This window comes from Wickerhamomyces ciferrii, contig 00088 (genome assembly GCF_000313485.1).
Source record: "Wickerhamomyces ciferrii WGS project CAIF00000000 data, strain NRRL Y-1031 F-60-10, contig 00088, whole genome shotgun sequence".
NCBI classification, from domain to species: Eukaryota; Fungi; Ascomycota; class Saccharomycetes; order Phaffomycetales; family Wickerhamomycetaceae; genus Hansenula; species Hansenula ciferrii.
In genome coordinates this window covers 78,890-95,284 of record NW_011887652.1, presented here as the reverse complement: position 1 = coordinate 95,284, position 16,395 = coordinate 78,890, and the positions used below count along the sequence as shown (strand labels likewise).

General features: G+C 28.9%; 8 protein-coding genes across 8 annotated transcripts; 7 read left to right on the top strand and 1 right to left on the bottom strand.

Annotated features, from left to right (window-relative positions):
- Positions 1-190: 190 nt before the first annotated feature.
- On the top strand, positions 191-1,303 carry IDH2 (isocitrate dehydrogenase (NAD(+)) IDH2; the record flags this gene model as incomplete). The annotated part of the gene is made up of 1 exon (XM_011276128.1): positions 191-1,303. The coding sequence occupies one exon, from the start codon at positions 191-193 to the stop codon at positions 1,301-1,303; it is 1,113 nt and encodes a 370-aa protein (XP_011274430.1).
- A 322-nt stretch (positions 1,304-1,625) lies between these two features.
- On the top strand, positions 1,626-2,297 carry ADE8 (phosphoribosylglycinamide formyltransferase; the record flags this gene model as incomplete). Its single annotated transcript, XM_011276127.1, has 1 exon — positions 1,626-2,297. The coding sequence occupies one exon, from the start codon at positions 1,626-1,628 to the stop codon at positions 2,295-2,297; it is 672 nt and encodes a 223-aa protein (XP_011274429.1).
- A 78-nt stretch (positions 2,298-2,375) lies between these two features.
- On the bottom strand, positions 2,376-3,334 carry PUP1 (proteasome core particle subunit beta 2; the record flags this gene model as incomplete). Its single annotated transcript, XM_011276126.1, has 2 exons — positions 2,376-3,037; positions 3,106-3,334. 2 exons carry the CDS (start codon positions 3,332-3,334, stop codon positions 2,376-2,378), a joined length of 891 nt encoding a protein of 296 aa, XP_011274428.1.
- Positions 3,335-3,671: 337 nt separating this feature from the next.
- On the top strand, positions 3,672-7,304 carry TRS120 (TRAPPII-specific subunit TRS120; the record flags this gene model as incomplete). Its single annotated transcript, XM_011276125.1, has 1 exon — positions 3,672-7,304. The coding sequence occupies one exon, from the start codon at positions 3,672-3,674 to the stop codon at positions 7,302-7,304; it is 3,633 nt and encodes a 1,210-aa protein (XP_011274427.1).
- A 909-nt stretch (positions 7,305-8,213) lies between these two features.
- On the top strand, positions 8,214-8,840 carry BN7_3275 (uncharacterized protein; the record flags this gene model as incomplete). Its single annotated transcript, XM_011276124.1, has 1 exon — positions 8,214-8,840. One exon carries the CDS (start codon positions 8,214-8,216, stop codon positions 8,838-8,840), a length of 627 nt encoding a protein of 208 aa, XP_011274426.1.
- Positions 8,841-10,086: 1,246 nt separating this feature from the next.
- PET123 (mitochondrial 37S ribosomal protein mS26 PET123) lies at positions 10,087-10,947 on the top strand (the record flags this gene model as incomplete). The annotated part of the gene is made up of 1 exon (XM_011276123.1): positions 10,087-10,947. One exon carries the CDS (start codon positions 10,087-10,089, stop codon positions 10,945-10,947), a length of 861 nt encoding a protein of 286 aa, XP_011274425.1.
- A 256-nt stretch (positions 10,948-11,203) lies between these two features.
- BN7_3273 (uncharacterized protein) lies at positions 11,204-11,833 on the top strand (the record flags this gene model as incomplete). The annotated part of the gene is made up of 2 exons (XM_011276122.1): positions 11,204-11,521; positions 11,609-11,833. The coding sequence occupies 2 exons, from the start codon at positions 11,204-11,206 to the stop codon at positions 11,831-11,833; spliced, it is 543 nt and encodes a 180-aa protein (XP_011274424.1).
- Positions 11,834-13,299: 1,466 nt separating this feature from the next.
- MTR10 (mRNA transport regulator MTR10) lies at positions 13,300-16,104 on the top strand (the record flags this gene model as incomplete). Its single annotated transcript, XM_011276121.1, has 1 exon — positions 13,300-16,104. One exon carries the CDS (start codon positions 13,300-13,302, stop codon positions 16,102-16,104), a length of 2,805 nt encoding a protein of 934 aa, XP_011274423.1.
- Between the last annotated feature and the right edge of the window lie 291 nt (positions 16,105-16,395).

Genomic DNA, 16,395 nt, shown 5'->3' with positions numbered 1-16,395 from the left:
AAATTATCTAAGCAATGACATAATCAATTTTTGTATTTTCATATTTTTGTCTCGGTCCCGAAAGTGCTTTTAAAATCAAATCTGAGCTTCGAAGAAATCAAAAACTATTAAACTCTTCTTTTAAACACACCTTTATTCTACCAACCAACCCACACACATTGTTCCAATCAAAGGATCATAACATATCACAATGCTTTCCACAAGATTCATCTTAAGAAACTCAGCTGCTTCAGCTTTTGCAAGAAGAGCTTATTCAACTCAAGTTGCCAAATTTAATGGTCAAAAAAATGCAAATGGTAATTATGTTGTTTCATTTATTGAAGGTGATGGTATTGGTATTGAAATTTCTAAATCTGTTAAAGATATCTATGCTGCTGCTAAAATCCCAATTGAATGGGAATCTTGTGATGTTACTCCATTATTAATTAATGGTCAAACTACAATTCCAAAAGATGCTGTTGAATCAATTAATAAAAATTTAGTTGCATTAAAAGGTCCATTAGCTACACCAGTTGGTAAAGGTCATAAATCTTTAAATTTAACTTTAAGAAAAACTTTTAGTTTATTTGCTAATGTTAGACCTGCTAAATCAATTGTTGGTTATCCAACTCCTTATGAAAATGTTGATACTGTTTTAATTAGAGAAAATACTGAAGGTGAATATTCAGGTATTGAACATACTGTTGTTCCAGGTGTTGTTCAATCAATCAAATTAATCACTAAAGAAGCTTCAGACCGTGTTGTTAAATACGCGTTTGAATATGCAAGATCAATTAATAAACCTCGTGTTTTAGTTGTTCATAAGGCAACAATTATGAAATTATCTGATGGGTTATTTGTTGAAAGTGCAAAAGAAATTGCTAAACAATTCCCAGATGTTGAATTAGATTTTGAAATCATTGATAATACTTCATTAAAATTAGTTACTGATCCATCAAAATATTCAAATGTTGTTATGGTTATGCCAAATTTATATGGTGATATTATGTCAGATTTAGCATCAGGTTTAATTGGTGGATTAGGTTTAACTCCATCAGGTAACATGGGTGATAAAGTTTCAATTTTCGAAGCTGTTCATGGTTCAGCTCCAGATATTGCAGGTCAAAACAAAGCTAACCCAACTGCTTTATTATTAAGTTCTGTTATGATGTTACAACATATGGGTTTAGAATCTCATGGTGAAAGATTACATAAAGCTGTTTTGAAAACTATTGCTTCTGGTAAAGAAAATAGAACTGGTGATTTGAAAGGTACTGCAACTACTTCTCATTTCACTGAACAAGTTATTAAGAATTTAGAATAATTTTATAACTAGTCTTTCTATATCTACTATTATATATATATACCAATATTTAAGTTAATGAATAAAAAAAAACACAAAATGAACAACATAAACGTGGAATGGCATAGTCCATTTCCAATATAATATTCAATTCAAAACCTTGTAGATATCAATTGTTTTTGAGATCAAATCGATCAAATCTTGATATCAGAGTCAATTTTATGTGTCCCGTAGTCAAGATTTGATAAATAAGTATAATACCGAAAAAAAATTAAACTTAACTAAGTAAACCTTGAAATACATACAAAAATATACCAAAATACCATAGAATAAACCACACAATATGACACAAAAAATCACAGTATTAATATCAGGATCAGGTTCAAATTTACAAGCTATAATAGATGCTATAGAATCCAAAAACCTAGATGCAGAAATTCAACAAGTTATATCATCAAGTTCAGATGCTTATGGTTTAAAAAGAGCTGAAAAATTTGGAATTGAAACAAAAATTCATTCATTAAAATCATATTATCAAGATAAACCAAAAGGTGATAGACCACAATTACGTAAACAATTCAATAAAGATTTAGCAAATTTAATTATATATGGGTCCAAAGATGAAAATGATCCATTCCCAGGTTATAAAAAACCAGATTTAATTGTTTGTGCAGGATGGATGTTAATCTTATCACCTGAATTTTTATTACCTTTAGAAGATGAAGAAATAGATATCATTAATTTACATCCAGCATTACCAGGTGCCTTCGAGGGGACACATGCAATTGATCGTGCTTGGAAAGCTGCTCAAGATGGTGAAATTACTAAAGGTGGTGTTATGATTCATTATGTTATTCAAGAAGTTGATATGGGGAAACCTTTTGTTATTAAAGAAATTGAAATTCCAAAGGGAATTTCTTTAGAAGATTATGAAGAAAAAGTTCATAAAGTTGAACATATTGCTATTGTTGAAGGAACAATTAAAGCTTTGAAAGCTATAAAAGATAGAAAATGATCCTTGATGGATTTAAATAGTGCAATACATAATTTTTAACATTCCAAATTTAATTCATTTCTATATTATACAAATATTTTAAGCATCAACTTCCATTTCATCACCACCTCCAACAACTAATTTTTCAGAAACATCTACTAAATCATATATAGATTCTTTTAATATAGCAGTAGTACCTCTTGGGAATTTATAACTTCTTTCCTTTTGAGCTCTAACATTTGGAGTTAAGTAATTTCTTAATAATTGAGCATCTTTACCAACTTCCATAACACAAACATCAACATTTGAACCTGAACCTAAATCATTCCAAATACCAGCTTCAATTGCATCAGCAGCTAATTTTATAGCTTCATCTTTTGTAACATCTATATGCCATTTACTTTCCAATACAGCCATTGCAGCTAAAGAACCTGAACCTAAAGATTGATAATAACCAACATCTGTAGAACCATGAGCTTGAACTGAAAATAAATGAGCACCAGTTGGATCTACACCAGCAACAATTAAATAAGCACCAATATGACCTTGATATTTGAAAAGATGTTGTTTTAATTGAGTTAATGATGTAACAACTCTTGGTTCACGACCTGTACTTAGGGAATGTAATTCTAAATTACTTGCAATTAATTGAGTAACCATTTCAGTATCAGCAGCTGTACCAGCACCTGCACACCAAATCTTTGGAGCTAAACGATGTAATTTCTCACAATTCTTATCAGCAACGATATCACCAGCAGTGGCTCTTGTATCAGCAGCGATCTGTCTTTGTTAGTAAACCTCATTCATATAAATAGGTATATATCAATACTCACCACAACGCCACCGTCAAACTTGACACCGACAATGGTTGTACCTGTGGAAGTAGCAGTAGGAGCCCCATACCCCTTAGCCGAAAGGAATTGGTTTCTTTGATAGTTGTCGAAACTTAGACCGGCCATTTTTTGTTTCAATTGAGTGTTGTAAATTGTTCTTGATTGTGATTTTGAATTGGTTGATTTTTTGGTTTTTATTGATTTGAATTTGATTTTGATTTTCATAGGAATACTTTGGAATCGCGGTAAATGCGAGAGGAAACATTTGGGATATTGGAAATGTGAATTTATATAGTGGAAAAGGGGACCTAAATGGGAAGAAATCATAGAGTAATGAAGTGCATATGATAGAGCTAAATGTTAGCTATCTTATGGTGCAATTCCCATTGAAATATCATGGGTTTTTATGGATTTATGACCAATTAAGCCATCATCAACGACTGTCAATTCACGTCGGGCACTGAGAAGATCAAAAAGACAACAAATTCAAAAAGCGAAGAAGATCAAGACGAGAAGATCAAAGACAAAGACAGAGGTCAAGAGGATCAAGAGGATCAAGGTCATGGACTCCCACTCATATACTGCACCGTCACGGGTAAAGGCACTGCTGGTCCCATTGGGGAACGTCTCTGAAGTGGCATTCAAGAATTACGTGGAGAAAATCAAATCCTCATATGAAGTTAGACTTGTTGATGTTACACCAACTGAAAATTCATTATTTAATCCACAAGGATTCCCACAAGGGAGAGTTATTTATGATTTCCAATTATCTTTGAATGATCAAGAATCTATTTTCCTAAATGATTTTGAACCTTTTAGGAAAACTTTTGTTGTTATTGGTATAACTGATTCTTCAAATATTTCTCATAATGATTTAGAATTATTATCAAAACATTATAAGTCTTCAATAACTCATTCCATAATTGTATTTGGTGATGGAGACCATAATGACATGGAACACAAACAAATATTTCATCAATCAAATAAGATCAATATTGAAACTATACTTTGTGATATAACTGGATTATTTCTTAATGATTTAGCTTCATACCTTTCTTCATTTCAACATATTACACTTAGATCACCAGGAACAATTGGTAGTAATGATCGTATAAAAGCCATAGAACCTTCCAAAAGGAAAAGAATAAGTTCCGGCTCTTCATTATCAATATCAATGTCTGATTCAAATAATCCAAAATTATCACTAAGTTCATCAGCTGAACGTCGTCAATCAAAAGTTAGAGGTAGACAATTGAAAATTTTAGGAAATTTATATTTATTAGCTGGGAAATATAATAATGCATTAAAAGAATTGAATGATGCTGTTCCATTATTACGTATAAGTAATGATTATCTTTGGTTAGGTTCAACTTTAGAATCTATTGGTGTCTGTCTTGTTATGTTAACATTTTTAGGTGTTCCATATCAAATGCCATCATCATTAAATCAAATATTGCATACTTCAATGACTATTCCAACACCTTCTGCAACTCCAATTTCAACACCAAGAAATTCAATGGTTTTCAATGGCGGTAGCAGTAGTACCGGTACAGCTACCACTACAACAACAACAACCACAGGGAATCAAAGTTCTGTAAATTCAACAGATATTTCACGTTATACAACACCAGAATTAATAAATTTAATTTCTATAAAAGTTATTCATTATTATGAAATTTCACAAAATGATCATGAAGATTATGTACCACAATTAGTTTTCTGTGAATCAATCCTAAGATTTGTTAAATTTATGTGTGTTGTAAATATAGGTGGTGGGTTTAATCAAACAACTATTGATCATATAGTTCGTGGTAAAAATATAAGACCAAAATATTCAAATGTAATATTTGATAAGATGGAAATTGTGAAAATTGCAAATAAAATTTTAACTTTCCAATTGAAAACAATGGATATTCTTTCACAAGCTAAAATTTATACTTCATTAGCTTCAGTATTTGGTGATTTAAATTTATTAAGGAAAAGATCATTTATAATAAGAACTTTATTCATAAGTTTAATTCCAGAACTATCAAATAATGATCAATATAATAATAATAATGGGAAGAAAACTCATAATTTATCAGAATTATTAGATACTATATTATCCATATATGGAATTGGAAGATCACCAGAATCTTTAATATTGGATTCTTATTCATCAAGATGGGTTCAATTACATAAATCAATTTTACAATTATGTATAATCATATGTTCCAAAATTCAAGATTATAAAAAAATTGTTCAATTTAAATCATTATTAATTACAAGATATTCAGATTCATTAACAGATAATGAACAATCCAAAATTTTAAATGAAATTCAAAACATATGTAAAGAACAAGATTATATTCAATTTAATTATTTTGATCCTTTGATACTTCGAGGTTTAGAAGTTTTAAAACCAATAAATCCACCAAAAAAGCAATCCAATACAATAGTTAGTGATCAAACCACAAAAGCTGATCCATTTTTATATAATCCTTATGCTAAACCATTAGTAACGGATGAAACTTATTTTGTTCAGGATGAATTTATGGAATTTCAAATATCTGTACAAAATCCATTTGCATTCCCATTACAAATCAATGATGTTCAAATTGAATCATTTGAAATTTTGAAAAATTTCTTCATTATTCAACCAAAATCTCTTAGTGTGTTGAATGTATTAGTTAAACCAATTAAATCTGGTGTTTTGAAAATTTCAGAAATTGGTTTAAAAATTTTTGATTGTCAATTACAATTTTTTAAAATTTCAAGTAATTTAAAACCAGAATTTTTCAATAAATTAAAGAAAACTTCCAAAGATTTAAATGTCTCAATTTTAGAAAATTATGATGAAAATATTTTACAAAATAAAATTGAAGATAAAGTTATAACTCAAGAATTGACATTAAATGTTATTAATTCTCAACCAAATATTCAATTGATTAATGAGCCTGAACATATAATGCTTTTAGAAGGTGGTTCACAAACTATCAATTTGAAAATAAAGAATAATTCACCTATTTTGGCAAATCATTTAGAATTTTCAGTTTGGGATTCAACAATTGAACCTCTGAAAAATGTTTTAAATAATAAAGGATTACCATCAAATGAAGTTTATGAAATTGAATATTTCTTGTTTAAGAACCCATTAACCATTAAAACCGAAATTAAGGAATTACAACCATTTGAAGAGAAAACATTAGAAGTTGAATTGAATGGTAAAAGAGGTATGAATCAAGTTAATTTAATCTTGGATTACGGTCATAAATTACAAAATCAAGCATTTACAAGAAGAATGGAAATTCCAATTAAAATTATGGTTAATCCAAGTACTGATTTAGCTGGATGTGATATATTACCATTAGTTCAAAATGTTGATTCTAAAAGTGGTAAAGTTTGGTCATATATTAATGAAAAAACATCACAAACAGACAAAAATGGAAAAAATTTAATCATTTCAGATTTTGCTTTATTTTTAATTGATTTAAGAAATGTTTGGAATAAAACTTTAAATTTAGATATTAAATATGATGATTTTGAAATCAATGAATCTATTGTCCCTATGGAAACCAAGAGAATTTTAATCCCAATAAAAAGAATCCAACTAGATGATGATAATCTTGATATAGTACCAAGTTTATCTAAAAAACAATATATTTTACCTAAAATAACAAAAGCTGAAGATCAATATATTAAAGAAGCTTTTTGGTATCGTAAAGAAATTTTGAAAAAATTAAGTGGGAATTGGAAAATTGGTGAAATCACAGGTTCAATTGAATTTAGAGGTGTTAGATTATCTCAAAGAATGTTGACAACTTTAAAAACAGATAAATTAAATATTAAAATTGATGTTAAGACTGAATCACAAGATCATCCAGTTCAAACAAAAGGTTTATATAAATTAATCCCAATTGATGAATTCTTCACTATAAATATCAAAATTCATAATAATACATCAAGATCAATTAAAGGTGTATTAAGAAATATACCTATGGCTTCCAACTTTGGATCTATTGATAGAAGGTTGTTATTCAATGGGGTATTACAACAACCTTTATTAAATTCTATTAAACCAGATGAAACTTTAGAATTTAAAATTGGTGCAATAATCTTAGAAAAAGGTGAATATGAATGGGGGGTATTAATTGATGAACTTGATTCTGAAAGATCACATATTGCAAGAGATCCTTTAAAAATTATTAGTGTGTGATTTGCTGTCATATAAATATAGTTAATATTACATTTAGCATGAGACAAACTTTGTAACCACTATTCAAGAAGTAGTTGGTGATCCCACAAACCCCGTCTATACGCGTCGTACATACATTTGGTTAGTGCAGATACCTACTCAATTGATTCAATTACCAAAAGCGATAAAGCTAAAGTGACAGTTAATGTGATCACTGAAGTGACTCCCCAGTTTATTTTATGGATTTAAAGCCAATATTCCATAATCACTATTCAGCCAGTGGAATATTTCATGGAAATATGAAATACCGAACATTTTTTTTTTTTTTCGCGGGTACAAAGCTTAAAGGATTTCTTTTGTATTGAAAACATCAACACTTTTGCTTTATGAGATTCAACTAAAACAAAAAGTAGAAGGGCGCTTTTGTTAGACATGAGACATGGTGATATCTTAGATGGTCCTGGGTTGAGTGGTGGACTAGTTATCGAAGGCGCTGGGTTTGTGCTGCATATTCTGCAATGGATAAAGGTTTATGCTTCAAGTCTTCAAGTTACTAAAGTGTCATCTATTATTTAAAATGGTTTGTGCCTAAAGCTGTATTTAGTTATCAGAAGCTTGAATTTGAAGTTGATGCTTATAGGGATGATATAGGTTTCTGTGGTATCCATGATGGTTGTTTTTCCTCCAGTGTTTTTGAAGGTTATCGGTTTTGTGGTTTCAAAATTTTATTCAGCGGTAATTGACAAGTTAAAGATTTGGTGATTTCTCTGTTCAACATAACCCATCAGGATGTTCTCAACAGGCCACTGTCATTCACTAGTCGCTGTCATTCATTAAAATCTACAATTACATTAGAAAACAAAAGAACTACATTCAAAGCTATAGAAACAAGTCGCCTTCCAGGTGTTTATTTATCATTTGCTCCAAAATATGCTGCTCAACTGTACCACTCCAAATCAATTCAAAAGAGGTTTTAACATCAACTCTAAGGTCAATCCTGTTGAAAATGAAATTACTGGTTATAAGGTCAATTTTCCCGCTGCTCACAAGGTCAATTATCCTGTTGATAAGGAAATTACAACTGTTCATAAGGTCAATTTTCCTGCTAAAATAGAAGCTACAAGTGGTTATAGTGTTGATTATACGGATTGTGTTATACAACAAGAAGCATTTTACTTAAAATTTAAGAAGAACAGTAATCTTTCACTGATACTTACTAAAAATCAGAACCACAATTTTAATTGTTATATTATCTCAAATTTGAATGATGGCAAGATATGTGAAGATAAATTATGTGAAGCCATGCAGAGATATCTGTCATTACAGGAAGAATGTATTGTTGTTCAAGAGAAAATTAGTATTGAAAGATTACATTTATCATTAGACTACTACAATCAAAAGTTTAATGTTAATTTTTTCGTGTTGATTGAGGTTCAACCTCTTCTAGAATTATTGGAATTGCTGCAGGTGGAAAATGTTTGGCCAATTGTATATTTGCTGAACGAGCTTATGCTCTTAATAACACAGGAAGACGATACAATAGAAAATTTGGATTGAAATTTGATACCATGAAGAAAACCAATGGAAAATTGATAGAAATATGAGCCAAAAAAAAATTTCAAAAAACTCATATAAAAAAAAAAAAATTATCAAAAACTTTATCCATATGAATAAAATCACATGTGGAAAAACGTAATATGAATATCATGGTCATTGCAATTTGGTCACCACCCGAATAAATGATCATTATAATATTCATTAAAAAAGCACAAAAAAAAGCAAAAAACTGATTAAAAAAGCACAAAAAAAAGCAAAAAACTAATTAAAACAGCCATTTTTCTTTATAATTTCCATTCAGATCTTTAATTTCATCTTTCTAATTTATAAAATTACTCTTTTTCTAACCATTTCTTATTTTATTAGATCCCTATTTTCCCATTTGAGAGCCTGGTTAATTCTCTACTAGTGTCTCAATGATGATGGGGTTTTCCCCAATTAGTATTCAGTGATCATGAAAATTTTAATAAAATAAGATTCGATACTTTTGTAGACATTAAGAGACGACTTCAGATAAAACCTTCAACATGCGATCACACAATTGGTATATTATTGATTTGATCTTCTAACCATCAATTCTTCTTCTTCATATTGAGTATTTGAAGATAATAGACGACATATAACTTAGCTTGACCAACATGTTTGGAAGTCACATTTTTGCTGAAAAAATTTGATGGATATTAATTTTGACCACTTCATGAAGCACCTCCACAGATATACCAATTAATATTTCAAAACCAAATAGAGGCCACAATCAATGGTTAATATCCATGAAGAGATGATTTAAATGAGAGAAGAAAATATAAAACATACTTTCAGTCTCATTTATATTCTTTCTGTGAGAACATTGTTTTAAAAAGGATACCAAAATGAGGCATTTTGAAGAGATAAATTATGAGTGTTTTATGATTATGAGAAGATTAAGACCAGGTACTGAGAATAAGCACATCCCTGCTTATAGAAGTCAAATAGTTAGCTTTTAAAATGAGGGATAACATTGTTTTGGCACTCAAAAGTCCAATCAATCGTGTATATTGTCTTCTTGAATAATTTGGGCTTTATACCCACTGTCATGAATCCCGTGTCATTAAACTTCTCAAAACGGGTAAAATTGATGGACTTTATAAAATTTCGCGAAGTTTTTTTGTAGTTTTCAAGTTTTTTCCAATGAAATGAAAATAAAGTGAATAAAAATAAAGTACTTTGGAGATCAGAATATATCTAAAGAGAACATAACTACGTCAAAATGGTTAAAGGTCCTGCTAAATATGGTGGTAAGTCTGGTACTTTACCAGTCGTACGTCAAATCTTCAAAAAACCTATAAAACCAGTGGAGAGAATTCCAGATAAAAATTCAGGTTATGCTCCAAATGTTAAAGAACCAAGAAATTCATCTCGTGAACAAAAATTACCAGAATTTATGACTATTAAAGATCGTATTAATAAAACTGTTCAACTACCTAAGAATCAACCTACAAATATAAATGCCAGAACTCCAGAACAAAAATTAAAACAAGAAAAAGCACAACTTCGTCGTCAATATTTTATTCATAGTATGAATACTGAAGAAAATAGATTAAAACAAGAAAAATTAGATGAAGAGAAAAGAATAGCTTTTGAAAAAGCTCAAGAGGAAAAATATATGGTTAAACCATCACCATTAGCTGAGTTAACTTTACCAACACTTTCATCATATTTAGATGGTCCATTAATGAGACAAAGAACAAAAGAAGAAACTAGATTATTGAAAACTAAAAGAAATGCAAATAGATTAAATCTTGAATTTGAAACTAAATTAAATAGATCATCTGATTTATTACAATTATATTATAGTGCAGAAAATTTCATTACAAAAGAATCAGATTTATTAAAAGCTGTGGAAGAAGCATTTGCACCAGGTAATGAAGTTATTCCAGCTTCTAATCCAGAATATATTGGGAACCATTATGCTGAAGATGTTGGTGATGCATTATTTGGTACTATTGATAATCATCCAGGTTTAGGACATGTTGAAGGTCAATTAAATGGTGATAATAAGAAATTTAAACAAGAAGTTGCAGCAAGAGCTAATGAATTATTGAATCAACATAAAGAAGTTGATGCGTAAATAAAGGCACAAACCACAACATAAAGGAGAACTATAAATAATTGTTTTGTATATAAGTTTTTTGTTCAATTGTAAATATATAAATTATAATGAAAAAAAAAATAAGTCATGTTGCGCGTACCGCGTAGTTTATTATACTAATCTTAAAATTTCACATACAGAACTTTTTACCATATTTTCAAAAGAACAATATTCAAATATCAAAAGCTCAGTTGAAATATTGTATGAATGATGAATCGTGAAGAAACAGAAGAAAATGAATCAAGAAACAAGTAAAGATTCTAATACACCAGCCGGTAATGGACATTCAATTACAAAATCATTTGATATACGTGATTTAATATTAAAACAACAAAGATCTCAACAAGAATCCAAAATTATTAATGAACCCCAAGTTATAGATGAATCAGTACCCATAGCTAAAGATGAATCTATATATGAACCTCCATCAACTCCAAAATCAAATAAAAGTTTATTAACTGATGATTCAGAATTTCAAACACTAAAAGAAATTAAACAAGAATTAAAAGATGATGAAGAAGTTCCAATAATTTTGAAAAGTCCAATTGATAGAGTTATGAGTAGAATGAAAAGACAAAAACAAGTGAGTAACATACCTGTGATTGTTCATGAAGTTAATACTAATATGTGTGGAAACTAGGTTGAAGCTTATAAAGAACGTCATATAAATGAAGTACGAAATGAACGAGCACAAAGAGCACAAAATAGAGGATTGAAAAGGAGTAGTTCTCCTATGGATGATGGTGGTTATGATGATGATTATAATGAATATAATGACGATATGAAGAATATGAAGAAAAGAGTTAAATTTGATTTACCTGATGATATATCAACTGATGAAGATGATGATGAAGTTAATGAATAAGTGTGTTTTTTTGGCTCTATAAAGGTGGATTACTGGTACATCTGAATGGTTGACGCTTTGCTTTGATCAATTCTGATTTCATGAGGTATGAATTGCTATTTTGAAGAAATAGAGAAGTGAACTCAATTATCTAGAGTATATTATGAGGATTCGCATATCATCTGGGTAGGATTTCACTAAGCATATATGTTCTCCCCAGAAATTAGCTTATAATACTCTCTTTAAATATTAGCTTCTAATGGGTGTACACAAAAATTACTACTTGAAAAGAAATCAAATATTGGCTATAGTATACTTGATACACTCCAACAATGAACCAAGAAGGTATCAAAGATCTATTAATTTACACCACTAATATCCTAATTAAATTTATATTCTATTATACAATACTTTTTGTTGCAAATTAAATAACCACTTTTGTATTCATTGTAAGTAACATTTTCATAATCATCATTGTTTTCCTATTATTTTTCAATTTCTAACAAGTTTATGTCTCCAAACTTGAAATCAACGTTATATTATCACCCTTAAGTAATATTCTACCTAATTCAACTTTTGAATTATCCTTTTGATTAACTTCAAATGCTTCATCAACCACTATATTCATAAATTCATCAAATCCCTAAGTAAATTGTTAGTAAAAAAGACAGCTTATACCTCATAAATCACAGTACACAACACTCACCCTTATCTTTCCTTCAATTCTGAATTCTATTTGTTCAAATAACCAAATAACCACTGTGGATTGTTGTTGTAGATATTTAAATATTAAATTGATTGGAGGAACAAGCTATAATTCCATAGTTAGTAATCCAAATTTAACCAAAAAAAAAAGGATGTGATACGCACTTGTTTCTGTTGTCTTCTGCCTGACATTATATACCCCTTTCCACTTTAAATTAGCTGATAATTGTCCTTTTAAAACTATTTGATTTCTAGTTAATTTTGATCAATATCAGCTTCAATTTTCATAGTAAGTATTAAAGATCCAGAAAAGTCGGGTAAATTGATGACGTAATCACAGATCAACGAAATAAATTCGCGAATTCATTTTCTCGATATTTCATTTACTGATGAATCAATACATTGAATGTTTGGTTTATCTGAGAAAAAGAAGAAGATTTGGAAGCAAAGTCATCAACTACGACCAAAACGAAACGATGGGACAAGCTAAGCTATTCCTTACCTTCAAAAGCTCCAAAACCGCCTATTACTCATCAAACTAATACATTAAAATAAAAATAAAACCAATATGTGAAGAAGCTAGGACCGGTTAAAAAGTTCAATAGAGTGTCTTTAACAATTTTATAGAAGAATTACATAAGTATGTATACAATAAACAATTTTGTAAAAAAAAAAAATTGTTTTGATTTTAAATTAATTTAAACAATAAAATTGAATATTTTGGAAATCAGATAAGCTGCTTTTTCAAGTCTTTGAAGTCATAGTTAATCAAGGTCGACAAGATGAGTGACGTCGTGGGAAAGATCACCGAGGCTCTCCAATTGATGAGCTCCAATAGCTCTGATAAAACTACAGCATTGCATTACCTAGAAGAATTCCAAAAAACTCCAGATGCCTGGCAAATTGTTCATTCTATCTTATCAAATGATTCAAATCCTTTGGAATTAAAGATGTTTGCTGCTCAAACTTTGAGAAATAAGATGACTTATGATTTACATCAAGTTCCAACAGAATCATTATCAGGTTTAAAAGATTCCATTATTCAATTCCTTATACAATACAGTGAAAGTAATAGACCAATTAGAACTCAATTATCAATTGCATTAGCCAAATTGGCTATTCAATATGTTCATTGGTCAAATGCTTTAGAAGAAGTTTTCAACAAATTAAACCAAAATATCCCTGCATTATTAGAATTTTTGAAAATTTTACCTGAAGAATCCCTTGATCCAAAGGGTACACCAATGACTGATGAAGAATTTGGTATTAGAACTCAAGAATTAATCGTGGCTAACGTGGAAAGAGTCCTTTTGTTATTATCAAATTATGCTCAAAGTTCATCAGATTCAAAAGCAAATTCACTTATATTGGATTGTTTAAATTCTTGGATTAAAGAAATTCCAGTTGATCAACTATTAACTATTGAACCTTTAACAAATATTGTTTTCCAATCTTTAAGAGATGAAGATGCTTTTGATAGAGCTATTGAATGTTTAATCTCAATTGTTAAAGAAACTTCAGAAATTGAAAATATTCAATTGATTCAAGCTTTATTTGAACAAATTATTCAATTAAAACCATTATTACAACAAAATAAAGATGATCCTGATGTATTTGGTTCATTAGCAAGATTATTTATTGAAGCTGCTGAGACATGGAATGTCTTGATTGCAAAAGCACCAAATGATTTTGCTCCATTAGTGGAAATCATATTGGAAATTTCAACATATGATGAAGATTTAGAAATTGTTAAATATACTTTTTATTTTTGGTATAATTTAAAACAATCAGTTACATTGGAAAGATACAAAGAAGCTCGTTTGAAATTTACGCCAATTTTCACTCAATTAATTCATATTATGATTAAACATTTACATTATCCAGATGGTAATGAAACTGACCCATTATTTTCAAATAATGAAGAAAAGGAAAAATTTAAAGATTTTAGATATGATATGGGTGATGTCCTGAAAGATTGTACCGCAGTAATTGGTGCACAAAGAGCTTTAATCATCCCATTTGATCAAATTAAATCAAGTTTAAATAATCCAACAATAAAATGGCAAGATGTTGAAGCTCCATTATTTAGTTTAAGAGCTATGGCTAATCAAGTTAGTTTAAAAGAAAATCAAATTTTACCACAAATTATGGATTTATTAGTTCAATTACCTGAAAATACCAAAATTAGATATGCTGCAACTTTAGTATTGGGTAGATATACTGAATGGACTTCAAAACATCCAGAATTTTTGGAAAAACAATTAAATTATATCATTAATGGATTCCAAGCTTCAGATGCAGATATTATTACCGCGGCATCACATGCATTAATGTACTTCTGTACAGATTGTTCAACATTATTAACAAATTATATCGAACAATTATATAATTTTTATGTCAATATTTTTGGTTCTTCAATTATTGATAAAACTTCACTTTATGAAATTACAGAAGGTATTGCACATATTATTAATGCTCAAGATTATAGTAATGTTGCTAACGCTGCTACAATGTTTATTAAACCAATTCTGGAAAAAATTAATGGTTATGTTACAGCTCAAGGTTCAGAAGATCTTTATAAATCAATTGCAGAAGAAATTGAAATTGTTAGAATTTTTTTGGAATTTATTAGACCTCGTGATTTCCAAACTCCTGAAGATCCTGTTGCAAATTTAGTTATTGAATTATGGCCAATGATTACTGGATTATTAGATAACCATGGTCATTCAATAAAAGTTTCAGAACGTTGTATGAAATTTACTAAAACTGCATTACAAACTTATAATTCTTTTTTAATTCCAATATTACCATCAATTGCAAATACTTTAGTTAAAGGTTTCCAAACTACAAATTTTGGTTGTTATTTATGGGTTTCAGGTGTTGTTATTAGAGAATTTGGTGATGAATATTTTTCAAATGAAGTTAAAAATTCAGTTTGGAATTTTGCATATCAACAAATTTCAACATTTTTAACAGTTTTTAAAAATGCAAAACCAATTGATATCCCAGATTTAATTGAAGATTTTTTCAGAATGATGTCTGATATTATAATGTTTTTCGTTACAAATTATGTACTTTCAGATTTATTAACTTCAACATTTGAAGTTGCATTATTAGCTTTAGATATTGAAAAATTTGAACCATTAATTGCAACATTACATTTCCTTATTGATTTAATTTCTTGGGGGTTTGATGTTCCACCAATTTCAATTTATGAAGATGTTCCACCAGAAATTAAATCAACAGTTCAAAATTTCATTGGTCAACATGGTAATGAATTATTAAAACATGTATTACATGGATTAATTTTTAAATTCCCACAAGATACTCATACAGATGCATCAGATTTATTAAGTAAAACTATAAGATTATCACCATCACCAGAAATTGGAGTTAATTGGATTAATTATTCATTAGATTCATTACCTGCAAATTCTGTTTCTCAACAAGAACGTGATAAATTAATTAATACTATATCAAGTGCTTTAATTTCAAAAGATCAAAGAAGAATCAGAATTAGTTTAAAAGATTTTGTTACTTGGTATTCAAGAAAAAATATATCTCCAAGATTTCAAAGTGGTTATTAAGTAACCCCAACTGCCATTGTTTATATAGTTGAATAGCATATTGTTTTTTTGAAGATGTTTGGAATATATAATTAATTATATCAATTATGTAGTCATATTTACATTGTAGTAATATAGTATATTTTGTATATTAGTACATAAGCACACAATGTGAATTTGTTCACAAGATTAATTAGATAAAGATTAAATATAATGAATAGGAAAAAAAGATTGAATCAAAAGCTGAAAGTAATTATTATAAAATGTTCATATTTTTATCTTGTTTTAATAAATGGGATTAATTTTCAATAA